We start from the raw sequence: 27518 nt of genomic DNA, 5'->3' as shown, positions 1-27518 counted from the left end.
AGACAGGGAGGAAGCAGGACTGGGCAAGGAGGTCATCCGACCATGATGCACACATGACAAAGACACAGCCAACCCGACAGAAAGCTCCAGAGGAAAGACTGCCCATCAGAGGAGTCCTGGGCCCTAGCAGCCAGATCATGCTCCATCACAAATGGAGGTGGCTGCCCAGGAAAAGCGTCCCTCTGCTCAGAGGCCAAGGCAGGTCCCGAAGGTGCGAACAACTGGAAGCTGTCAGTTAACCATGCTCCTCACAGCTGAACGGCAAATTCCTTCTGAAAGAAGATCCAAGCAGCAAGCCAACGTGGCTGCCACAGTTTTAACAACTATAAATACCAATATGAAAAATACATGATAAATTACCTAAGATGAACTGCAGCCTATTAATGAAATGTAAAGGGAGACAATCCAACCACAGAAATCCCTGTAGCCACGTACAACCTCCATTAATAAAGTAGTAAAATTGCAGTAAAAACATAAGTAATATTACATTTTAATTTTGTGAAATATAAATAAAACATCATCCCTGCCTTTCTCTGCGCATTAGATTCTGGCAAATACCCAACTTTCTGTATCCTACCCTTTTTGCTAGCCACTGTAGGAATAACTGTACCACAAACTGTGGCTTATTCATTGAGCGTTCTGGTGACATACCAAGGACCAGATTTCTCATCGATTTTCATGGCTTCAATGAACATCTAAACTCAGATGACTTACCAATCATATCCCCAGTCCAAACCTCGCTTTGAGCTTCAAATCCATGTACCCAACTGCCTACTTCTCTTGGTTTTCTCAAAGGCACTTCTAGCTTACCTCACACACAACTGGACTCATACTGCTTTCCTCAATCCCGGTCCTTATCTGCTATCTTCTATCACAATGGACAGCATGACCATATGCCCAGCCCCCCAGCCCCCACCAGAATTGGCCCCTTTCTTTCCCTTAACATCATTTCCAAAGTGTCAGTGTACCCACAACTGCTGATTTTCACCTCCTGAATAGCTCTTCAATCTGTCCATTTTTCTCCATCTCTTCTACCCCTAATCAAAGATATTTCTCTAACTGCATCTACAACAGCCTCTTAACTAGTCTATCCACACTCTGCTCATCTACCCTATCTCTTCTCTATGTTATAGCTGGCTAGATTGTATAAAAATGCAAAATATGACATCACATCCTTTGTTCTTAAAATGCTTTAGACTTCATGTTTCTGTCTTGAAAGTCACGCATGGTTTGATCCTACCTATCTCCTGGGTCTCGCCTTCCTCCACACTTTCGCAACACCCCTTCCCTATACTCCGTTCTCTTGCTGCACTGGACTTTTTAATAGAACCCTATACTCATTAGAAACTCTTCTCCCAAAATAACTTAGCAATACTCTTCTCTCTGCCTCAAACTTTCTTTCTTACTCCAATTCATCTTATCAGCTTTTACTCATCCTTTTGGTATCAGAGCAAACTTCCCTAAGAAATCTTCTCTGACCCTGCTGACGAGGTCAAGTCCTCCTATGGTAAGCTTTTATAGCACTAATTACTTTCTCTTATAGCATTTATCACAATTGCCATTTGACATTTATTTGTTTGACTACTTGATTAATATCTGTCTTTCCTAATATAATGTAAACTGCACAAGGGCATAGCCTGTGTTCTATTCGGCCCACCACAGTGTCCTCAGAACAGGATTTTACTCATATTAACATATTGGGCATGCAATAGATAAGCAGCTAATAGAGTGTTCCAGAGGAAATTCCAAAATACGTATTTGTGAAGCTGCTTCGTCTTAGAACAGTTTGCTTGAAAGTTTTCATACATCCCCTCAATTGGGTATAGTTAAGACATGGGAAGTGATAGCTCAAATCTTGGACAATTAATCCCAGAGGTCACACATCCTACACACTTGCTATATTTGTTCCTGGAGGCTCCAGACTCAATGTTGTTTTCTACTTAATTATCTTCTAAGTATTCTCCTAGTCTGAAATTTAGCCTTAACATTTTTACTGAACGCTCTTTTCTACCAGCAGTATTGACCTACAGATGTGAACTTCCCCAAAGAGAGGTCATAATTTATTGGGTAGCCATACCTCAGAGGAAAGAAAAGTCACAAAATTTAGGGGATATCTGGAATATAGATCTGAGTTTTCTTGAGTTCCTGAAGGTACAGACAACCAGATGTTTTTTAGGGCTATGGCTTACTGCAAAAGGGTGTTCTAATTTCAGTTCACCATTGGGACCCCAAACTCACCATGCACTTACCTGCCTACTATGAAGGTACTTAGTTGGGAAAGAAATTCTCAGCATGGGGCAGAATCTTCACACTTTTTAACCCATAAAGTAAGGACTATTAAGGTAGCAACAACCACTGAGAAAACTATTTGGACCTTCTTCCCCACCAAAATATTAAGTCAGAGGCAAGATCACTTTTTTTAGAAGGAACTGCAGAGATTAAGGCAATTATCGAAGAGCTGTGAGATGCTGGCCAATGATCTTTATCCCCATTCACTTCCTTAAAATGGGCAGTGTGAAAACTAAGGGTAACTCCACTGCATTTTCCAATCACCATAGCAGTCTCCTTTCTAGAACAGGTGAATAAAGTTTCTGATCCCTGATCTGCAGCTCCTGCTTTGTGGATCCTGTATTACTTTGTTCTACTCATGTGGACTACCAGGCACCATCTGACTTCACCTGGCAGGAGCAACATCTTGTTAACTCTCCACCCTGTGCCACAATCTAGTCGTCTGGAGTTGTGGCAAACTTTCCTTCCTCCTAGCTCATTTACAACCTCAAGCTGATCAGTTCTGGAGAACAGCAAGCAGTGGCAGTGCCCTAGTTGTCTTGGAAAGGAATATGAGATAAATCTTTAAGAAATCAAAAAACGTACATCCTCCATTAAGTTCTAGGAAAGAGTGTGGTTGGAAGTGGGAGTTTCAATGTCAAGGACATGATAGAGTATTCGCCCCAAGAGGAAGACAAGTTGCTGCACACAATACTAACAGGGAATCTTTTTGGATTCTGGAATCATATTTAGACAGCACTTGTGTATCCTCTGGCCAATTAACAAGTAACACAGAAATCTGCCCAAAGCAAAGTCAAAGGAGGTTTTCCAGATGGTTGAGTCTGTAACAAAAGTGGCTTGCTAGTTGCCTGATGGCCACATTCATCTGATAGTGTCCAAGATGCATGAGACGGACCAACATGGGCTAAGGAGACTCGGCTAAGCCTTGAAAGTGGTGTTACCACCAGGGAGCCTGGGGGTTTAGAGCTAAACACGTTGCCATCAGCAGGTAACTATTCTCTTTTTGAGTAACAACTCCTGACATGCTTCTAAAACCAAATATCTGTGTATAGAGTCAAGTTCAATGTGCTGCCTGGGCTGCCCTTCATGAACTGGGGATCATCGGCTCCACAATCCAGAAAACCAGGTTTACCCTAAAACACTCCAAGAAGTGGTATATAAAAGAACAAGCTTTATAGGTCACAAGGATAAAAGTATGTAAATAGATTGCTCACCTGCAACAAAGAAGCACAGACGGTTTATATATCATTAAGAAATGCTTAATAAAATCTTATTGAATAAAGGTGAACCCCTTCCTAGCAATGAAAGACTCCTGCTATCTGGGAGGCAATCCAATAAACTTTCTCAAGTAAATTTTGCCAGACATCAGGCTTCATTAATAATATTTATTTTAAAGATCACTTTTCATTGTAACAAATATAAAGTCATCAATGTTTTACAAATTGTCAAAAATGCCTTAAGTACAAAAAAAATACATTAGTAAAATGAATGTTATATTGTATTATTTGGCATATACTTAATACTGTCGACATGCATGCCATATGTCAGAAAAGCTCATGCATTATTGGAAGAGAAGAAAAATAAGATATAAGTGCTATACTGTCTGATTACAAATTCATTGCTTCGGTCAGTTTTCTTTCTTCAGGGATACCATTTACCTGCAATGTGTAAGAATGAATATGGGCATGAGTTAGGGCATGGACACTTTGAGTTTGTGAGCAAACAAATTAAGGCAAGGTGTAATTTTCTCTCTTCTTAGCATAATTTAAAATAATTATGTTGCATTATTTCTCTGCATTTGGTTTTCAAAAAAAAAAAAAAGTAAATTCTAAATTAGTCCTCTCCTTCTAGGGCCAAGGCTATAACGTATTGTATTTCTCAAAAGGTACGCCCTGAAAATTCCTCCCACAATGAACAAAAGGAGTGAGTTTGACTGTGGGATGTATGACTGTGCTTTTTAATCGTGGCTCTTTAGAAAATACCGTGTGGGTTGGAAGGGCAGAGAAAATGAGACAACCTGAAGAGCATCCAACCTAATGGCTTGGGCCTGGGCCAAAAGGTAGTACTGTCGTCAGCTTGTAACTGCTCTATTAGCTCAGCTAGCGCTTAAGTTCAAGATTACAACACCAGCAGCTAGGTCACTTCTCCAACTTTGGATGATCATTTAAAAGAAAACAACTAACTAAATAAAACAAACTTCAGACATACTCTCTCTTGACAAATTCCATATAGGAAGCTACCAATAAAATTACTTGATATCCATAGGAAAAACTCTTGTACTTAAATTACCTTCATAAAGAAAACTGTGGCACTAGTATAGAGCTTTGAGGTACTCGGAAAATGCAAATTCTGATAATGATGCACAAATGCTGTTGCCTCTTAGTGATATGAGGATAACCAGGATGGAGTAACCATGGAAACACATACACAGCACTGAATCCAAGCATGCACAGACAGAAGAGAATACCTTACAGATCAAGAAACAAACTTTACTTTTTCATTCAAATGAATTGAACGGGAATAAAGAATGTAACCTGCCCATTTAGATCTTCTCTCCAGGAGGCACGGCTCTACTTCAGAATTTATCAGAGGCAGAAACACAACAATATATCATAATTACATGAAATGCGAGGGTGGTCTCTCTCCCTTTGCACTTAACTACTTTGGGGGCTCACCGAAAACAAAAACAAGGAGAAAACAACCAAGATGAGAGAGAGTGCACTTTCGTTAAAAATATACTCCATATTACAGAAAAATGTAAGAAAACAAGAAGGTAATAGGCTGTAGTGTTAACTAAAAGGAGATCAAAGCTTTCCTAACTTGAGCAAAATGCTCCCCAAAATCTGTTAGAAAAATAACTTAGAAAATTAGGTTGAACGACCTAAAGTCCCCCTATGGAAATTCCTGGCTCTTATAACATTTGCTCAGGCATAAATTGTCCTTGTATTTGGAAATGCCACCTATTACTAAAATGCAGCACACTAATGAAGTCTACCTGCGCAAATTTATACAACTATCAGGTAAATCTCCCCAAGATCATCTACTTAGGTTTCCTTATTTCCCCCAATGGGAGAAGGAAGAAGTAAAACCTGGATTTTTAAAGTATTTTTCTTAAAATAGTTACTATTTTTCTAGATACTGTCTTTCTTCACCCCTTTTCTGAGATAATTAAGAATCAGAGGAAAGATTATTTTAGGAGAGAGAGAAATCTCTGAGGTTAAGGAGGAAGAGGTTCTAGCATTTCCATTGTAGAAATATTCTTTAAATACTTTTCCTCTTTAACAAAAAGTCATGAAATTAGTGGTAGCAGGGATTCATTTATTTCTTTGCTCTTTAGGTAACACAAATTTATAACAGTTTTTTCCTTCATCAATCTCCTGAAGGCAAACACATAGCACCACCGCATCAATATATTGAACAGTCTTGTTGAAACATGTTAGCATTTAATTAAAACAAGCAATCAAAATTGTGGGGGAAAATTCTTACAAACGTTATCTTGTAACTAAAATCTGATGAACAACTTCATTATACTTGCCTCAAATCTTTGAAAAGTTGTCAAACGAAAATCTCCTTAAGTTCCCGAAAGCAGTAATAGAGAAGATAATTTTTTGAATGGAAACATGTAATAACTTTCTATATGTGCCTAAAGTTTTAAAGAGACTTACTTAATAGCTTCCCTACCACAATACCACTATTCGTACTCAGAATTCCACATCCAACTTACATTTTTAGAACTGCTCTTGCTTTTCCAAAAGAGCTACAAAGGCATTACTGGTTGCTCGGCAATTAGAACCAGGAATCAACCACTAATTAGAAGACAATCATGAATAAGTCATGTACTCAGTGGTGAGATGAATGAAATAATTGGCTGTGGAAATTTTTAAGGAACACTTGAAAGAAATAGATTTAAAGAAAGCAAGTCTTAGGGACATAGAATAGTCCAGGGAGAATTGTGCGCCATCTTGTTGTCACTGGTCATGTTATAACAGCTTTTTAAAGTGGCATTAAAACCAGGCCAACCATTTCTCATTTATTCCCCTGAAGCCTCAGTGATTAGTCACAATGGTTTCCTTTTGTAAGAGTCAGTTTCAAGCTGCTCACTTACTGAGACAAATCCTGGAAGCATCCAAGCTAAGAATCTTTCATACCAAGGGGAAGAATGGGGAGCTTCGCTGAAGGAAGGGGATTTTATTCAGTCTTCCTTAATTAGACAGGACCTCCATGGATGCTTTTGCTCTAAGATCATTTACTCTGTGTTTATCACACTGACGCCAATGTATGCAATAATCTAAGCTATTATTCTGCGGTTCTAACTCTGATTAAGAAATGACACAACTGTTTTGCCTTATTTGGTGAAGCTACAGCTTCATAAACTATATAGCACTATAATTATCTTTTAATCTATTAGCTTCACCCATAAACATCGACGTATTACTTTTAGTACTCACCTGTAGTCTGCTGTTGGGGAATCTGAGTCTGATGTGGCAAGTTCCTGGAAACGATTAACATTTTTAGTAAAAGTGTGTTTGTCCATACACATGTAAACATAGAGCAGGCACATTAGAATGAAAAACTTTGTAGCTAGAAAGGACCCCAGAAATCACCTAATCTAGCACAAACATGCCCCACCCCCTTTCCTCATAAGTTTATGGATGAGGAAACCGAGGTTTGAGGAAGGTGAATATCAACAGTTGATAATATTCAGAGTTCCTGCTACACCTACAACAACACTAGGAGGCAGGTATTATTTTCCCCAATTTACAGATGAGGAAACAGGCTTAGAGGTCTGAGGTTACATAACCAGGAAGTGGTGAATAAAGATGTGAACACAGGGGCTCCAGGGCTGTGTTTATAATCTGCACACTGTTAGATCCAGGTCTACACACATATACACACTCACAGAACAACATATATCACCATCTTCATTCACAGTTCCAAACCTGTGCTCCTCCATCCCCATCCGAGGGAATGACACTGGCTAACCACCCAGATGCACCAGTCAAAATATAGAAGTCATCACTGACCCTTCTCTCTCTTTCAGTCCTCACATCCAGTCACTTGGGAACTCGTGAAGATGCTCCTCAATCTCTTTAATATGTTTTCATCTTCCCCATCTCCACTGCTATTTGGCTGAAGCCATCATCATTTCTCACTTGGAACTTTGCAACTGATCTGAATTGTTTCCTCATCCCCATTCTTGCTCCCTTATAATCCACTATGCACATTGCTGTCAGATGATCTTCTAAGACACAAACCTGATTATGTCCTTCAAATGAACATGTTTCATTTTTTCCCTTTATCTCCCTGCAAGGTAGGTTTCAAGTTTCTTAGTGTAGCCTAGAAGGCTATCTATAGATCTGGTCTGTACCTGGAGCCGTCTCTGAACTGCCTGAAACAACTACCACCACCACCTTGGCCACTACCATCTCTTGCATCCAACCAGCTCCCATTTGTCCTTGCAAACTCAACTCAAAAATGGTTATAGTGGACTCAGATTACTTCTGCGATTTAAAACTATCCCACAAGGAATGTTAATCAAACTATCTAACTTATTATTTTTAATTAAAAAAGTAACATCTCAAATACCAACTGTTCTATGCCTCCTCACTCTCTAAGCACCCCTTCCTCAAACAGTTACCATTTAGCATGCTTTCACACACATACTGACTGTCATTGCATTTTCCTCACACAAGGTTTAACTACCCCAAAGTGCCTTGACAGTAAAATCATCCTATTTTGTTTAGTATCCCCAGTAGTAAGCATGCAGTAAATATTTCTTGAATGGGTACATGCAAAAATGAAGGTATTTACAAAGATTCACATAACACACACATGTTTATTAACACTCACATACACCCATTTAGTTTCAAATTTGGATGTTAAAATTAGGATACAAACATGGACAGTTTATATTCTGTGCAGAAGAAATTCTAAGAGTCAGCCCCTTGCTACAGAACAGGGCTTGATCCAAGCCAGGGATTTTCAAGGTTTTTTGTTTCTCGTCAGCAATAGAATTCCTTTTAATTGAAATCCTAAGCAGAACTCTTGATGTACAAAAGAGATAAATGTGAGTTGCCCCGGTTGAAACCAGGGAGCTAGGAATCCAGCCTGCTTTGTTTCCTTTGCCTCACATGCTGGCCCCTAAGGCATTTCTAAGAAACCTCCAAGAAACAGAGTTTGAAAACCACTGATCTGAATCATTTCAGCCAGGCAAATATTATGTTCCAAATACAACGATCTAAACTGGAAAACAGTACATGCTAGTTAAATACTGTTTAAACACCAAAACTAATCCATAGGAATGTTAATGACTCCGAGTGATTAAATTAAAAAAATCCGTTCCATTTTAAATATACAGTTAAGGAAATAAAATCAATTCTAATTCAATTGGAGGAAGTTACGTACTAATTCATCTCAATAATTACATTCTTTTCTTGCTATTACCTTTCAGCCCTACTTATCCTTGTGTGGTCTCTAGGAGTATTTTTCTTGGTTTGTTTATTCTTTCAGTATTTCACACAGTGTATTTATAGGTGGTTTTGATCATGAAAGTAAAAAGATTAATTTATAAACCACAAAAAGGAAATTAAGTTATAGATTTAAAGATTGGAAAACAAACATCTGTACTACCAAAGTCAAAATGCAATTTCATGGGTATTTGGGAGGGGGAGATGAATTTTGTTTTAACTTCTCAGGTACAACTACTTTGGGTCTATTCTACATTAGCAATAAATGCAGCATACATACACACGCCCACACACATTTCCTCATTTCCTGTCATCCTAGCTCTACCTAGCCTATTAATGGATTAAATCAATACATTTTGACAAAATTAAGATACCAGAGAGGACAAAGAAAGCCCTTCAAAAGCCCTAGACAAGGATAACCAAATTCAAAATCAATATGTGCATGAAGTAGTTGGAACCCCCTCTCCCGCTGGCTAGTCCAGCTTACCCTTCTATGCAACACACCTTTAAAAACCACTGATCAAAGTCGACCTCATCTATGCCCTGTCATTTCTTCCCTAGCCTTTGTTTTTTTCCCTCTTCTGCTGAAACCGCTGAACTTTCTAAATAGCAATGGGCTTGCTTAGGTTCAAAGAGAAATGGTTGGTTGAGAAAATACCACACATAAACTAGCAAGAAATTTGGAGGAGATATATGAGCAATTGTGTGTATTACACTGGTTTAGGGATTTAAAAATATCTGCAATGTGTATCCTAGCTGGTTAAGTCTGAATGACATTGCTTTTTGCAACTTCAATGGAAACTCAGATGAATTACATACAAGTGCTATGTGTACAAAAAGGTGCTCAACAAAAAAATATGGGGAGATTCAACAACCCCATAGTCTCCAAGGTGTGCACGCATAACTCTGATTTTGTGGTTGCCCAAACTAGTGTCTACATGTGAGCCCGCGAGTGTCAGAGTGTTAATATATCTATGATGAGCATATTTAAAGTGTGTATTCCATTTAAAAGTTGAAGGGAGGCATCTCATAAGAGCGCTGCTTCAGGCATAGTGGAAAAATGCCTACAACTGACTTTGCTACAGTTAAGGAGGGAATGCAATAAGAAAACGGAAACATTTCCATCTTTGGTTGAAAGCAGGCTGCTGAAGGCAATTAGACAAGAAAGTGGGGGTTGACTTCAAATAGAAGTCTTATAATCCTTCAAAGAAAGGACCTTTATAAAGTCATAGAACTACCTGGAATAATTAAGTTATTAACGAACTAACTGAAAGATTATTATGTGTAAACCACATTATGTTGAAAAAAAGGTTTACGAAAACTGCAAATTCTCTAAATTATTAGCATTAATTATTTTCTAATTTTACTACCATTAATTACAGGCATTTAAGTAGAAAATTACGTAAATTAGCCATTGCACAAACTCTACCCTTTAAGAAAGCAAAGGTAATAACTTGCAAATTAATAAATAAGTGATTTGGAGGGAGTACACAATTATTTATTATTTGTACAACCATTTTAAGGTAATTCGACATTCCTGCATCTCCTGTAGAGTAATGCTATGAGTAAGGTTGATGATTATCAACTCATTATATTCCTACTTGCTTGAAGACTCAAAAGCAAAGAGAGGTTAAGTGACTTCTATAAAGCCACAAAATCTGTGCCAGAGTTAAAAACAAATGACATTAGTTTAGTCATATGGAATACAAAACACTCCCTTTTGAGTTTGTATGGATTCATTTAACAATGTGAAACAGTACTAGTTTTTTGGAATTTCCCAATTATCAGCAAAATTGATTACCCAAATCTTGAATTTTCTACAAATTTTTTTCTACAAAAATGCTGATTTGGACCCTATGACTACTTCTAGTACGGAACCAGGCCATTATTTGGGCCAAGGAAGGAAGGACACAAAGAAATTGGAAACATCACCATAATTTTAAATTTCAAAATCTAATTTTAATTAAAATCAATATAGAATATATAGAGAATATAAAGAAGAAAAGAGACATCCATTTCTTTCTTTTAGTTTTTTCCCCTACCTTTATAAAGCCAAAAGCAAACCTACCACAGCTCTAAACTGAAGTCCTAACCTCCAAGACTAAACTCCATCAGAGATATTCCATCTATCGCTTTTAGTGTATGCTCGCTGATTTTTTTTTTTTTAAAGTCAATGGCTCCAAAATCTTTGGCTGCTTGACACTTCTTGTCAATAGTAAATCATTATCGGGGCAGGGGGTGGGAAAGGATAGACTGGGATTTCAAAATGCAGAATAGATAAACAAAATTACACTGTATAGCACAGGGAAATATATACAAGATCTTATGGTAGCTCACAGAGAAAAAAGTGTGACAATGAATATATGTATGTTCATGTATAACTGAAAAATTGTGCTCTACACTGGAATTTGACACAACATTGTAAAATTATTATAAATCAATAAAAAGTGTTAAAAAAAAAAACCCAGTAAATCATTATCTGATCCCCTGCAACATTGTCTTCAACTGTTATTAACTTTTATTGAAACTTAATTTTTTATTTATGGAATTTTACCATGAAGTTGGTTCTCACTAGTACCCAAGGGAAGACAAATGGAAAAATACTTTAGATAAAAGCTAAAATGATTAATTACTAAATATCTATAATTAGAAGACTTAGTTCTACTTTTATACACCTTAATTTGTGAAAGATTAAACATGACCTACCTCCTGTTTTGAGGGAGACCCAATTGCCCTGGATTAAGTACTATTTTTAGTATAATGAATAAAGACAATTTTTGGGAAGCCAATTAAAATCTTCCTAGAAAATGGCTGGGTACTTTCCCCTATTATTCCTCATATAAATTCCTCTATGAAGATGCTTCCCATTCAGGAAAAATCAACTGATATTGATGTTGGTATAAGAAAAGAATAATGAGGCAGATCTACTTCCTAAAAGACCATACTATACATTACAAATTTAAGAATAAATTGTTTTTTAGAAAACTAAGTATTTGGGATCTGCCAGTCAATGCCTCCCATAAAATTGCAAAATGAGTACAATTTTGGGGTGGTTTTTAGCTTTTCATTTTTCTGTCCCATTCAGACATTACTCTCTAATCAGCACTAATCTCTTACTTCTCCACCCATCCTCCTCCAGCAGTTTAGGAAAGTGTGAAAGTGTAGAGGCTGATAAGCAGAAACACACAAGCAGACCTAACACTCTGGACTGCCCCCTTTCACATTTTATTCTGCACAGATTCCTCAGGGGGAATTAGGAGAAACCGGTCCCCCTTTAAAACTCTACGTGGAGGAGAACGAATAACAATCCTTTCTCCACCTCCATCCCCAGCAGAAATGCCAGAAATACTGAACCCTAAAGCGCAGGTCCTTTAATTATTTAGATCTGGGATTTCCAACCTTTTTTCCTGCTCCCCCATTATACACATATCCACCAGCTCCCAAACCCTCAGAAGCAGGGCCCTGGGATCTGGATTGTAAAAGCCTTACAGGTGAATGCGACCCACAACTTGGTTTGACCTACAACCAGACTAGACCATCTCTTGACATTCCTTTTAGGACCTCAAATGCTACACCTTGGAATTTGATTTTCTTAATTTACATCATTACAAAAGCTTATCTCTGAAGTACTTCAGTCAAATATGTAATATATTTTTGATGTTAAGTCTTTGGTCAAAAACATAACCCCTAATCACAACAATGATTCTTTGGGCAAAGCAAATTTACTTTTAAGAATTACTTTAGAATGTGATTTTCAGCAATGAATTGTAATAAGTCAGGGGACTGAATAGAGGAACAAATTTACTTCCTATTAATGGTAACATTTATTCTCTGAGCTGCAAAGATAACTGATTAAGTATAGACGCAGAAAGCCTGACTATTCTGTGGGATGGGGGACATCCTGCAGGAGACATGACTAGTGCTCCTCAAGACTGTCAAGGTCATGGGAAACAAGGTCATAAGAAACTGCTTAGACCAGAGTAGACTGAAGAGATATATGCCAATTATTATGTCCTGGACAGAATCCTGGAGCAAAAGAAGGACATTTGGAGAAAAACTAGTGAAATCTATTAAAAAAAAAAAGTGTGGTGAATATTAAAGCACCAATGATGGTTTCTTCGTTGTGACAAATACACCGCAGCACTGTAAGATGCTAACTATGGGAGAAACAGGGTGAGGAACACCTGGGAACCCTGTATTATCTTTGTAACTTTTCTATACCTTGAAAATCATTCCAAAATAAAAAGTTCATTAAACAATAAATACATTAGCAAAGAGTAAACTAAATTTACCTTTTATTTCTATACTATGTGATAATTTTAAAAGCTTGTTTATATTGTCTCTGTAATCTACAAGTAGAAAGAACACTGCACAAAATGAAATCCCTCCTTTCTAGCAGGTGTTCTGTCTCCCAGGCCTACTCCAGTTTCCCTTTCCACTATCTGTTCATCCACTTTGCCTGTAACCTGAAACAGAAATCCTTCGGGGTCAATGACCACATTATCTATCTGACTTGATATCAAGACAGGTAAATAATCTAGTCTCAGTTTTGACCTAATTTAGCTTTGTTTCTTATCCATGTTGGAATTTTATTAATAGCAAATAATTAAACATTTTTTTACTGTCCAATTGAAGGTGCCAGTCTGGAGTCCTATGAAGCATTCTACCAAAAAGAAAATACTACTGTCAAATTGACTAATAACTACGGCAGTCTCCCGTTACACAACTGTTCTACGTTCTCTTCTCTGACCCTCACTGTTGTGAGGTTCACTATTCCTCGTGGATCAACCTGTTTAAAAGACCCAAACAAGTTTCTATGCAGCTGTGAAAGAAAGCTTTGAATGTTCTTGAGTCTTGTCTAGAAGCCAACATAAACTTTCAGTCGTATCATTACGCCTGCATATTTCTGATGTCAAGTCTGAGGAATAAACACCAACTGATGCAACTAGCCAAATTATTTATGAATGACAAATTCAGTACAGTTTGTACAAATAAGTGAAGATGAAATGCATGCCCTTTTAGGAAGGGTTAATTAATAAATGCCAGGCAACACTAGCCAAAGATACACCTGGTTATCAGGTACTATGATGTCTCATCAAATAAAATATCTCACTTTAACACTGAGAATTCAGTTTGATCCAAATGACCAAAATATTTACATTATATGTGTACTTGGTGCTGAAATAAACCTTTAAAAACAGGTAAGGAGTAAAAGTTGAATTTGCATAAAGGACAGCTGTGATGAACCTGATACAATAAATTCCCTATTATCTGGTATGGTTGGAAAATGAGGTTAATCACACATTCTGGCTTATAGGGAGGGGAGTTATCATAGAGACCATGCACATATTATCTGTTTCCAAGAATAAAAGATAATATACACTCAACACTGAAACTACATCAAATGTAATTTAATTTTCCTCTGATGAGTCAGATGCACTTGATGATCTTGCAGTGCCTCAGAATAATCATTGTGAACATCATCAATTATCTATGTACCCTATTTATATAGAAGTGCTTGTTAATGGACTTTTTCCATTAGCAGAAATCTGAATAATATAAAGGTTCTCTGGACTTAAAAATACATATATGGTCAAATTGTTGCAATTCTATAAAATAACCTATTGCATTTGCAAATAGAGAGATGTGATCAACACAGTGACAGTCTTGATGGCGTTATGGAGGGACTAGGAAGATGCATTTGGTTATAAACTAGAGAGGAAATTTTATTTCCTTTGTATATTAGTAGCAACATTGCAAAATCCTAACCACAGAGAATCAAAATTAATTTTAAGGAGTAATTTTTAATATATACGGTTAGAAAGCATATCTAAAAAATGACCCAGCCTTTTTTCTTCCCTTAAACTTCACAAGCAATAAAATTTTACTGACTTAAAAACGCATTCAAGTTACCCTACTTATTATAATAAATATTTCTCTTTTCTAAAATTGGATAAAATTGTTATTTTGTCAACAGAAGCATTTCCCAAACTATGTTCTTTAAATAGAGTTACCTCTTCTGAACTTTTCCTGTGGATTCACAAAGCATATCAACACACTAAAGGATCTGAGAACCCTTATAGTTTAAAAAAACAAAAACAAAAAAATCCTGTTTCTCAAATGTATTTGACCATTTCACTTTTGAGGATATACATCAAAATTTGAAGAATATGTATCATCATTTCACTAGCAATCTTCAGTAAAAAATAAAGGAAATGGTAGCCTTAAGGGATTCTTTAATTCTTTTCATTTTGAAAATGAATGATAAGGCTATTCATAATTTACATCTAAAAAAGACAAGGCAGATTGCTAAACTGTATAATACTCTTGAACTTTTCCTCATTTTTCTCATCAGTATCTAATTCTGGTAAAGTGGGTTTTACAATGACCCACTCACTAACCATCAAAGAACATAGAAATCCATCCGTTCCATTCAGTACAACTAAATTTTGTGAGACTTTCATATTTACATCCCTGACAGAATATTAATGTTTCTAAAACTCAAAATTTTAAATGTATGCAATTTTCCCCACTGCTAATAGAATTTGATTTAATTACTCACACACACATACAAACACATACCTTGGCCTATGCAACAATAAGTAAATGATGTTAGAGGACTTCAGGAAAATATTCATAATATTTTTAGATTACCAAATTATTTTGGGCAAATTTATAATCTGACTGTCCATACTATTTATATTAATTACTGTTTAATCTTCAAATTACCACATGCATTTTGCACGGTTACAAAATAAGCATTTGCAATAGGAAAATGTTTGCACTCAATATGGTTTCCACATAAATCTTTAATCAGTAAGAGGCTACTCATATCCCATTCTATTTGTTTGGGGGGAGGTGGGGAGGCATGATAGAATTTTCTGTATATCCATTACTTACAGAAGTAAAGTGAAAAAGAGGAGGATCTCAAAAGCAAATCTGTGACTTCTTCAGGGAAAATGAATTTAATCCATTTCAACACATGGTTAAAAAAGAAAAAAGAGCCATGTTCTTAGAAACAAATGACAGTTTTCCCTACAATTTCCTCATATCAAAACCAAGCTTCTAGACATATAACATGGGTTCTCAAGAGGAACTTCTTAACCAGTCTCCCGCATACCAACCCCTGACAAAAGCCTCTTCCAGGCTTCTTGATCATAGTCCTTCCAGCACTACAGAGAAAGTCTGCACTCATAAACTGTGCTTATAGCCAAAATTGGAACTACTCATTCTGATACACAAGCAAATCACAAAAAACAACCTAAAAATCCTGAAGCAAAAAATTTAGATTAAATAGATCTATGGCACTAACATTCAAAAAATAGCTTAACAGAACCAAGTAATTCTAATAATAGCCCTAAAAAATAATCAATTTGTTATGCTTTAGGATATGCTTCTCTTTTCACAATGAAGTCATCCTTGAGCAAACATATGTTAGTTGACCAGCAGCGCCAATTTCTTAAATATTAAGGTGAATGTCATCTTCTTTGGATCAGTGAAGGAAAAAAAAGTACTTCCTGAAAGTAATTCTATTTGGATCAGCAAAGTGGGGCTGGGATCTATACTTTCAGTGTTCTTTCGGTAATTTTTTTTCAGTTATAAACAAACAAACAAACAAATGCAATAATGAGGAACTCTGGTCTTTACAGACATTAAGTAGATATATTCATGCATTAACAGTTATGGTTTCAAGTGGATACTTACTGCTGGGTTTGCATCAATGGCATGTTAGTGCTCTCATAATTGTCTGCATGTAGAGGTGGTATGATTTCCCCAGTCACAGGGTGAAATACAGGAAGTGTTGACAGGGGCCATGCTATCTCTCTATTCTTGGACATGTCACGAAGTTCTTTGGTAGACTTCTGAATAGCACTATGATGGACCAGTTGGATGCTAGGTCAAAAAGAAATAAAACAACATATATTTAAAATCATACATTAGTCCCATGAGTCATCAGTTTGAAAAAGTAATGGAACCTTTTTTCCTTTTTAAAATAAGAAGACATTATTTATTGCACTTTGGGCATTCTACAGGTTAACCCAGAAAAAGATACATTTCATATACTTTTGACATAGCAAAACTGAAAATTATACAGTAATTTTTTAATAAATGTGTCTCTCATTAAACTAAGCTATAAAGCACTGTGTTAATATTACAGCCCTAGGTAAGAAACTAGTATTCTATTTAATTGCTATGATTAAGATAGAACTACCATAGCTTTTATATTGTTGTTTCTGACGGGGCATTTATAAATACTCACAGAAATTTCATTTTATGGTAGGTTATTACTGTAGAGTCAGGAAAACGTGTATGCAAGGTCTTTTCATCTGTTCTCTGGTTTATAGAAATGCAGATTGGGAAATCACATAATATAAATGGCAAGTTAATATTCTGAATCTAAAATATTTTAGGTTTAATTTTTATCTTTATAATCTTAGTTTTCAAATCCTTTTTAGTTTTAGTTTCTACCCCTCCTAAATATTTCTATTTAGAAAGCAGCTTTCACATTTATGAAATAAACTATGAAAGATGATGAATGGGGGGAAAAAAGCATGACACACATGTATGGAGCATGATGAGCAACTGAGAAGTGAAAAAAAATGATAAAGAAAATAACAGGAAAGAAGACACTTACTCTGGTGTTTGCATGTTTCTCTTTTCCCTAGAAACAAAACAAAATTTATGAATTAAATAATAGCATTGATATTTGGAACATTAAGACTATATGCGCATGGATCTTGCATGAGGTGGAAATGCTGACATTGCTACTATTAATGCAACCAGGAAGCATTTGCCACCAGGTTTATGACATTACTTGGATGAGTATACATACAGAGATGGAATACTGATGAGAAACACAGAAAAAATGAAAAAGAAGTGGAGATTAAGAATCAAGCTCTTGGAAATAAATTCTATGACATAATGAAATTAGGCTACACGTAAAAAATGGAAGAATTTGTTACTTGCTGCTTTATTAATTTTTTATCCTTTGCTTTGTTCCCCTGACTTCCAGATAATCATGGGAGATTGTTTTAATTGATATAGATGCCCCAAAAGTACTAACGATTCACAAAGTGAGGACTCATTACCCAAATTATCATCTTATTTTCATTAATTTACTCCTAAGTGTTTATATATCTATCTGTACATATATTTAAAAACATTTAGATTGCATCATCCTGTTTGACGACAGAACAATTTCAAGAAGAATTCTGACACTTGTTTCTGATCAAACTGACTGAGATAATTTATTATTTAAAGTGCAATTACACTGTCAATAGCTTCCACAGTCTCTACTTACACAAGATGACTTGTACAACCGAAATATCTAGCCTCAATTATTCTTGGGGCTGTTTTGCCAGCATGAATTTACATCTAGCCTTTAGAATTTTTGAATGAAGTAACTATATCCCTTAATTTGATTTCCTAGACTCGAAACTATTTTAATTCATTTAAAGAAATAAAGTGCTGTAGTTTGACTTGCACATGATTTCAATTCATTTATAAAGTGTTTTATGAACTAAATGAATCTTGGCTTTTAATGGAATCTTATATGTTGTTACCTTAGTAGGCTTTATAATTTTTATTAGTGTTTTAAAGTACTCACACTCCTTCCCGTCGGCAGCACATGATATAAGCAAGTATTAGAAAAAGGACCAATGCTACTGCCGAGGGCACAGCCAGTGTAATTAGGAAATCCGTGTAATAGTCTCTGCTTTTCAAAGAATCGGAAGGGGGTTTGTACTCTCCACCATCAGGTAAAATCCCCTCTCCACGAATCACTTCCTGATAGGTGGACACTTGCTTTGTTTTATCAACCTGATACAAAAGAAGACAATTACACATCAAATTAATAGCTGCAAACATTATGAAACTTTAAAATTTAGACATATCAAGACAGTCTTTGACACATTTCTAAATAGCAACTTTTTCCAATTACTTTATCACCTTGAACTTGCAATTTCTGGAAGGTAGGAAGAAATAATGAATAAAAGCAATAAATTAAAGAGTTTATACTGGCTACTTTCTATGTCCCTCCCACAACATATATGCATACACAAAGGTATACACACATAAGAAATATGCATGCATGTGTGTGTGTGGAGTTGTTCTTTTTCAGTTTACTTCCCCAAAGCAGAAGTCCTTCATACTACTATGGAAATTTCTTATTTCCTAGTGACAAACCTCTGGTGCAGCCGTGAACTGGCTGGCTGATAACCAGTATTCAGGTATAGTTTCTAAGGTTAGCAAAACAGAAAAGAAAAAAAGAGAATTTCTAAATGAGTACAACCTTAATCTTTCTGCCATCCAGCTGACAGCAGTTGTTTTTTGGAAAGACAATATAAGAAACAGGTAATCCATCCAATTATATAGTTTTATTAAATGCTATCCTGGGCTCGAAAAAATGTACAACACTTGCACTATATCAATTTACCTCCACATTAACCGAACTGCTTTCACTGAGTTGCATTTAATTATGCCATGATTTGTATTGAAGGACACTACAAAAATAGCCACGTGAAATACGTCACTACATTTGCTCCCTCCTTAAACAAATGTTGGGGAGAATTATTTGTGGCATTTCTCAGTAATCCTCTCCCATAAAACTCCACCTAAAGAATTTTGTTCACAATATAGTGCTAGTAAAAACTTTATTTTCTGCCAAGGAATTGATGTTCCTTTAAGAATGAAAATTAAGTAACAGTTGAGTTTCCTCATTTAATCCTGGACTTTGTGGGGCTTGTTGTCAAACTTGACCTTAGGTTTATTTTGGGGTACAGTTCAGGTCCTGATTTTCCATTTCTTTTATATTTAATATATTATGTTCAATGACCCTTTTATTTAAGCCTCCTGAAATACTCAGTGGTAAGATGTGACCTATAAATAAATACATGTAAAAGAAAAAATGAAAATTCCCAACATTTCTACTTAGAAAGTCTCACCACCAAAAATAAAATCTTCAAAGCATAAGTCATTTTTAGACCTTTAGAAATTAGGTAATATTCCTAAACATGAATGCTGGACAGCACAAGTAAAATGGCGTGGTCAGGGCCCACTGTCTGCTGGCTCTGGTGAGTATCTACGTTTATCTACGTTGTGACTTAGCCATTCAGGCTTTTGCACCCTTGTACACTTAGCACCATGACTGAAATACTGAGCTCTGCAAATTCAACATTAATCTATAATACACATCCACCACCGCATTTAAGTGATTTTACTCGATTTAAGAAGACAAAGAAAGGAGCATTATTTTTCTAAGACACAAGCAACATGGAAAGACGAGTCTGGGGCCAAGGGCCACAGGTGCTAAGTGCTACAGTGTGAGCAGTATGTTCTCCCGTCCTGGATCCGGGAAAGGTGCCTGCAGCTGGTTCTCTAAGACATGAAGTGACAGTTGTGTTTATGTGTCAATAACTTTGTTCAAATGTCAACTTTAAACTTAGACCTGATTCACTCACCACCAATCATCAAGAGTTGACAGAAGTTAAATCTAAAGGTCACTAAAGGAATAAAATAACTTCCTATCTTACAAAAAGTAGGAACAAAAATATAATACTTTATATAAAATTATACATATGTATATATTACATATATATAAAATCTTACCCACATTTTACGTTTTTGAGTATGCTAATTAAGAGGTAATTTAGAAAGAAATATTTAATATTTATTGGGCTGTCAGTAAGATTCTGACTTTCCTCTTCTTTTCTTTGATTCCTTGATCTTTCCCTACAACTTGAGTTTCCAGGGCACTGAATCAAAGTACAACATTGCTTTATTTTCTGATTTATTATTGCAGTCCAGTCTCCTTCCAAAGTGGGATAGTAGCAGCATATTTGAGGCTTCCTGCACATGTCACACTGACTCCAAAATCTATCTGGACTTAGCAGCCACCTGGATGTCCAGGGCGATCACTTGGACCACCTGCAAAGCTAATCTGGCCCCAACAACTAACCAAGGGTGGACTGAGTACAAAAGTGGAGGTACTATTTCTTAAATGGATGCACTGTCAATGAGCTTGCTAAATCCTTAAAGTCAAGAGAAGTCAGTTGCAGTTAACAAAGTAAACCCAGGATTTGTTCCTAAAAGCAATTCAAGATAGCAAATGCTATCTCCAGCCACATGACCTCTAATTACATTTGCAAAAACAAAATAAAAACTCACCAGTGAAATTTTGCACCAGTCAATGTAAAATTGAGTACGAAATTTTTTATCACATGTTATTACAGGCTCCATCTCTTGACTGCATCTCAATTGATTCTGTGGATTTTCAACTTCTCGTAAACAAGAAGAAAATGGGACGTCGGCACCAACCATGACATAAACGCTGCAAAAATGTGAAACTTTCAGGTTATCCTTTAAGAAAATTGGAAGCACTGAAAAACAATCTACCCTGAAAGCAGGATTTATCCTTTTGAATTGAGGGATTATCTAGAATCATCCCTAAGGTAGGGGCCTGGGCTTTAAAAGCAGTGATTCATGTAGGGGCTTCTTTTCATTCTTTCCTTTATTCAACCAATATTTACTGAGTCCTCTGGTGCACCAGACACTCTCTTGAGACTCTGTTAATTTCTAAAAATTCTTTTCACCTTATTTAATTCAAAATAATCATGTATCATATTTTGATAGCCTACTTCCATTCAAAAATTATTCTTAAATTGTTTATAAAATAACATTATCACCAAAATATTACCAAAATAAATCTTCATCTGACTGCATTTTAATAAGATTGTGATATTACATCCTGGAGGTGTGGAGCTTTAGGCAGACTTATCTATTCTACCTAAGAGTTCTGTCTGCCAGCTTTTCTACTGCACAGACCCCTACCATTAGTCTCTCACTATAAGGTCTCTCAATTTTTTATCTAAGAAGTTAATATAAGAGAAAAACTATTGTTTGGTAAATACAAATTAGGCAAACAAAATTTATTTTCTTGATGTGTATCTTAGCAATAGGGGGAAAGAACTCTAAAATTGGCCAATAAGATTTTCACAATAAAAGAGAAGATGGTGATAATAGTATTTAAATCATCTTGGAGCAGCTTGGGAAAGTAGGAATTTCATGGGTTTTTCAAAAGAAAAGGGAAAACCAGGAAATTCCTCTAAATAACTATTTTTTTTCTTTTTCCTAATGACAATTATATAATTACTTACAAAATGGAATATAGCCAACAAAATTCCAGCTGCCTTTTTTGCAGAAATTGACAAACTGATCCTAAAATTCACATGGAAATTCAAAGGACCCCAAATAGCCACACACACACAAAATTCTTGAAGAAGAAAAACTTGTAAGACTCACCATGCCCAATTTCAAAACTTACTATAAAGCAATATTAATCAAGATAATGTGGAACTAGCATAAGGCTAAGCATGTAGATCAGTGGAATATAATTCAGAGCACAGAAATAAAATCTTTAGTAAATTGATTTTGCCACAGGTGCCAAGATAATTTAACGGGGGAAAGAATCAGTCTTTACAACCAATGGTACAGGGACAACTGGATATCCACATGCAAAAGAAGTTGGACCCCTACCTCACACCATATAAAAACTTACTCAAAATAAATCAAAGACTTACATGTAGGAGCTAAAACTATTACACTTTGAGAAGAAAACAGGCATACATTTTCATCACCTTGGATTAGGCAATGGTTTCTTAGATATGATACCAATAGTTCCAGAATTAAAAGAAAAAAAATAAATTGGACTTCATCAAAATTTAAAACTTCGTGATCCAAAGGACACCATCAGGAAAGTGAAAAGGCAACTCAAAGAATGAAAGAAAATACTTGCAAATCATATATTTAATAAGGGACTAGACATAGATATTTCTCCAAAGAAGATACACTAATGTCCAATAAGTGTATGAAATGATGCTCAACATCATTAGCCATCAGCAAAGTAGAAATCAAAACCACAATGAGATACCACTTCATACCCATCAGGATGGCTATAATGAAAATAATAGCTAATAGAAAGAGCTGGAGAGGATGTGGAGAAATTGGCACTCTCCTACTCTGCTGGTGGGAATGTAAAATGGTGTAACTGCTTTTGAAAACAGTCTGGTAGTTCCTCAAAAGGTTAAATACAGAGTTACCATATGACCCAGTAATTCCACTCCTAAGTAAGTGCCCTACGAGAAATTTAAACATATGCCTATAAAAAACTTTGCACATAAATGTTCTTAGGAACATTATTTGTAACATCAAAAAGTGGAAACAACCTAAATGCTCATCAACTAATGAATGGATAAAAGATGGAGGATCCATACAATAGAATATTACTCAGCCATAAAAATGAATGAAGTACCAGTACATGCTACAACATGGTTGGAACTTAAAAACAATATGCTAAGTGAAAGAAGCTGGTCACAGAAGACCACAGACTGTATGATTCCACTAACATGAAATGTCCAGGACAGGCAAATTTATAGAGACAGCAAGTAAATAAATTGTGGTTGCCTAGGGCTGGGGGTAGTGGTGGTGGTGACTGCTAATGGGTATGCAAAGGGAGTGCTGGGAGGATAAAAATGTTCTAAAACTGACTATGGTAATGACTGCACAACTTTGTCAATAAACTAAAATCCATTGAGCTCCATATACTTCAAATAGGTGAATTGTATAATATGTGAAATATAGCTCAGTAAGCTGTTTTTTAAATGAAATGAAATAGAAGTGTGGCATAAAAATTCAAAGCTGTGTTAATGTAAGTACAAAGTCACACTGTGAGGTGACAACTCTGTCCCAGAGTACGATTACACAAATTCATTTGGTTGTTCTTTATGTCAAATTTATATTAGGACTTACAATTCATTTGAAAGACAATTTTTTAAAAAAACATGGTGTCTTTGGGAGATAAAAAGTGTATAATAGACTGAAATTTAAAATCAGGTTAAAAATTTTAAAGTTCAGAACAAAACTAGATGTAAGAAACCATTGGTAAATAATTTAGATGATTAGTGAACAGATACATATTTCTTTTACAACAATTTACTTGTAAGCTTCATGTAAAGCCAATTTCTATCTCCTTATAAACTACCTAGCAAAGACCATATTTTTCCTTGATAATTATGAAATATATTTGTAAATATAGAAATGAAATATTTAAAAAACTGTTAAAAGTCCTCTTGCTTTTACATAACATTGATTTGCATTTATAATTAGTAAGATTTTAAGTTAATTCACTTTAAGATAATATAAATGTGCATAAGTTTTAGGTGTTTTGAAATGCTTTATTTTTTTCTCAAATTATAAAAGCAATATGAAAACATTACATAAAACTTGGGATATTAAAAACAATTAATTTCTATTACCAAGATCACGATTTTAATTTTCCAATGTACCTTGCAGAATATTTTTCAAGTGCATATATTTTAACCTAATTGCAATCATCTCTAAAATACAATTTTGCACCCTGCTTTTTCGCTTAATGTGCCATAAGCATTTTCCATGTTGTACAGTCTTTGTAATTACAGTTTCATAGCAATATAATTTTTAAGTGCATATGATTTAGTCAGTAATTATTTCAGAGTTAGACATGTAAGTTGCTTGCAATTTTCTGATGTTATAAATAATATTGTAAGGACTATCTCTGTGGATATTCCTTAATGTTACTATCTTAAAAGAGATGCCTAGAAGTGGAAACATTTTTATGACAGTTGACACATACTGCCAAATTACTTTCATCTCTACTTGGATGATCCAGAAGCTTCACAAACTTAATATGTTCCGAACTGAGCTCATCACCACCCCACCCCACCTCCACCTGTTACTCCTTCGATCTTCTTCTCTCTCGGTGATTGGCATGGCCAGATGCTCAAGCACCATCATCTTTGACTCCTGTCCTTTTCCCCACATATTCAAACCATCATCAGTCTCTGACGTTTACCCTGAAAGAACTCTCAAACACAACTTTCCACTCTGTTCCATCCCACTGCCACCACCCCAGTGCTGGTCACCATCACTTCCCACAGAGAGTGAAGCAACAGCCCCTAACTGTTCTCCTTGAAACCAGTCTCTCTCGCTAACCTCAGGGAAACTGTTTACAGAATGAAAGTCAGTTTAAAAACAGAAACAACTGTATATTCAAAAGTTGCTAAGAGAGTAGTTCTTAAAAGTTCTCATCACAAGAATAAAAACTGTTAACTATGTAAAGTGATGGATGTTAACTAAACTTATTGTGGTCACCACTTCACAATATATACTTATATCAAATCATCATGCTGTACACCTTAAACTTATCCAATGTTACACTGTCAATTATATCACAATAAAATGGGGAAAATAAATAAGTTAATAAAATGCAACCAGATTACTCAAGAGAAGCTGGTACTGGATTTGCCTTGTAAATCAAAAAAAAATGTGTATTTTTCTTATTAGCCAGTAAGTTTCAACATGTTGACTTTTAATTTATATGAGGTTATATATAACAGTAATAATTCTATGCTATACATGCTAAAATTGCATTTTTCATAATCTACTGTTTTCATATGCAGCTTTTTTTTCATCTGCTGCTATTTTTATAGGCTAGCTTTCTGATATGCAGAAATTTCAAAATTTTATGAGTGAAAGGAGGATGATCTTTTACCTTTATGACCTTACCACATGTTTTCAAACTTTTAAATATACTCAAAGAGATGAAATGGGAGTGTATTATCAAGTACAAGGCTCTCAAGCAATGTTAACAAAACATGGTAACTCAAAATCTTGGGAATTGAGTACACTGAATAAAACATGTTCCTTATGAAGGATTTTTTTTCTTCCAATTTGAACAACTCACTTTCCTTTGAGATAAAATGCATTTACTGAGGCCTTTACTCATACAATGTGGAGAATCAAGTAACAGGTAAAAAAATTTAAGTCAAAACTCTCCTTTTTTCAGCAACAGCCAGAAATATCCGATGATCGTATTTTTTACCTCATTTTCCAAGTAATGAATGCATTTTATTATTTTGTGTAAATAGGAGATAAAGGACAGTTTAGACGAGAAAGTGTCCACACATGTTACACATTTTCTCAGAACTCTTGAGCTCTATATAAAAATGCTTCATGACTCTTGCCCGTAGCCCATCGCGCTTCTGAATATCAATCAAAAAAAAAGACGAAAAATAAAGAATAAACAAAACTAAATAGCTAATCTAATTCAGAGTAAAAAATAAAATAAAGAATAAAGGTCACTTCTAGCTCTAGTTCTCCTGCTTGTTGCTCCTCTTTCCAGAAGAAAGGATGAATTATCAGAAGAGGGAACTGGCACACAGAGCTCAGATGCCTGTAGGTTTTTTGCGGGGGCAGTTTTCCTGCCTGCAGAAAGAAGGCATTTGGGTTTGGTCCACTCTTTCAACCATGTGATGGGGCTTTGCAGGCCTACTCGAGAAAATGAAATTTTTTTTCTGCAAATGTCCCTAATACTTCCAAAAGATATAAGCCCAACAATTCTTCCTGGTGCACAAGGCTTTACATGGTGTGGTCTTTGCCTCCTTGGTTATTATCACTCCTGGATCCCTGGCCCCAATTTCTACAAAAAATAGGTTCTCAAATCAACCAAGCTTCCTCCCACCTAATGGCTTTTGCCCTAGATGTTCCCTCTGCCTAGACTCTCCCGTTCTCATTTTTTCAGCAGGTTGATTTGTATTCATATTGTAAACTCAGATCAGGCTTCATCTCCTCTGTGAAACCGTTGGCGTGGAGCAGAAGCAGGGGAGGAGCCCTCTCCATGAATACCTCAACTGTGATAAGGACAATACTGTTTTTTAATTATCTGATTACTTGCCTGGTCCCTAACAGACTGGGAGCATAGATTATATTCTTTAAGTCACTGTATCCTAGAGATTAATAAATTGTTTCCCTATAAAAATACTTAATAAGTGCTGAATAAATGAAAGAAAAAATGAATCTATGAACAGATCTAAGAACAGATATTAAAGACATATAGTTTAGATATATAGTTGCATTGATTTTATTTATTTATTTTCATACTTATAAAAGTGGACTTATACTGGTTTCCAATTTTTATTTTATTAAAGGCTTTTTTCAAAAATTCCAATCTCATATCATGGCCATTTCCTAAATGACAGAAGATTTGCATAAAAAATATAGGAGGCATGTTATTAAGAATAAAGGACTACCTTGTAAATCACCAAACATGGGGACAGATTCAGCCCATCACTACAGACTGGCCTAGAACTATGACCTTGCATCAGAGCAGTCTTTGGCAGCCACTGACTTACATTCTCTTCCTGAAATGTAACTTCTCACCGAGGCCTTTACAGGGCAAAAAGCAGACAATTAAATTAGAAGGAGCACTTTGTGAGACTGTCTAGAGAATAAACTGGGATTCTCTGTTGCTGATTGAGGCTAGATCCACAGGCTTTGGTAACCAGAGGAAATAGTGGTAGGTTTGACAATCTCTTATGAAAAGTGAGCATATTCTTTAATCCTCACACCCCATCATTCCCTTCATAACTACCATTTACACCACATCACTCACCCTGGGCTGGCAGCTCTGCCATGGCCAGAATGAAATATGAACCTGCTCTTCTTTCCACCAGCTTTATCCCAGGCTAAATGCACCCACAAGTCCTTAGCCTCTGGCTCAGTGTCGGGAGCAAAAGCGGCCCGGCCACCATGCCCAGAGACAGCACCGTTACCCTGGGGTTATAGGTCTGGAAAGTGAAAGGGAATCTTTTCAGGAGGCTCACCCTTCCTTTGCAGAGGCTTACTAACTTTGAAGTAAATCTTTATAATTATTTTCTGTTAGATTCAGAA

The 27518-nt window shown here is 35.8% G+C and overlaps 1 protein-coding gene across 6 annotated transcripts in view; it reads right to left on the bottom strand.

Moving 5' to 3' along the window:
• Positions 1 to 3660: 3660 nt before the first annotated feature.
• SGCE (sarcoglycan epsilon) overlaps positions 3661 to 27518 on the bottom strand; it is a 64690-nt gene continuing 40832 nt past the window's right edge. For 2 of the 6 annotated variants that reach the window (XM_032483983.1, XM_032483987.1), the window contains 6 exons: positions 20922 to 21084; positions 18364 to 18575; positions 17392 to 17418; positions 16461 to 16649; positions 6738 to 6781; positions 3661 to 3947 (listed from right to left, as the gene is read on the bottom strand). In XM_032483983.1, the coding sequence (XP_032339874.1) occupies positions 3931 to 3947; positions 6738 to 6781; positions 16461 to 16649; positions 17392 to 17418; positions 18364 to 18575; positions 20922 to 21084 (652 nt within the window). In that variant the 3' untranslated portion in view covers positions 3661 to 3930. Of the gene's footprint in view, positions 3948 to 6726; positions 6782 to 16460; positions 16650 to 17391; positions 17419 to 18363; positions 18576 to 20921; positions 21085 to 27518 lie in introns of those variants that run through there. The other 4 variants (XM_032483988.1, XM_032483985.1, XM_032483984.1 and 1 more) reach the window with 3 other exon arrangements.

Source organism: Camelus ferus, chromosome 7, assembly GCF_009834535.1.
Source record: "Camelus ferus isolate YT-003-E chromosome 7, BCGSAC_Cfer_1.0, whole genome shotgun sequence".
NCBI lineage: Eukaryota > Metazoa > Chordata > Mammalia > Artiodactyla > Camelidae > Camelus > Camelus ferus.
Note: the sequence above shows the minus strand (reverse complement) of the source record. Positions and strands in the feature narration are given on the sequence as shown.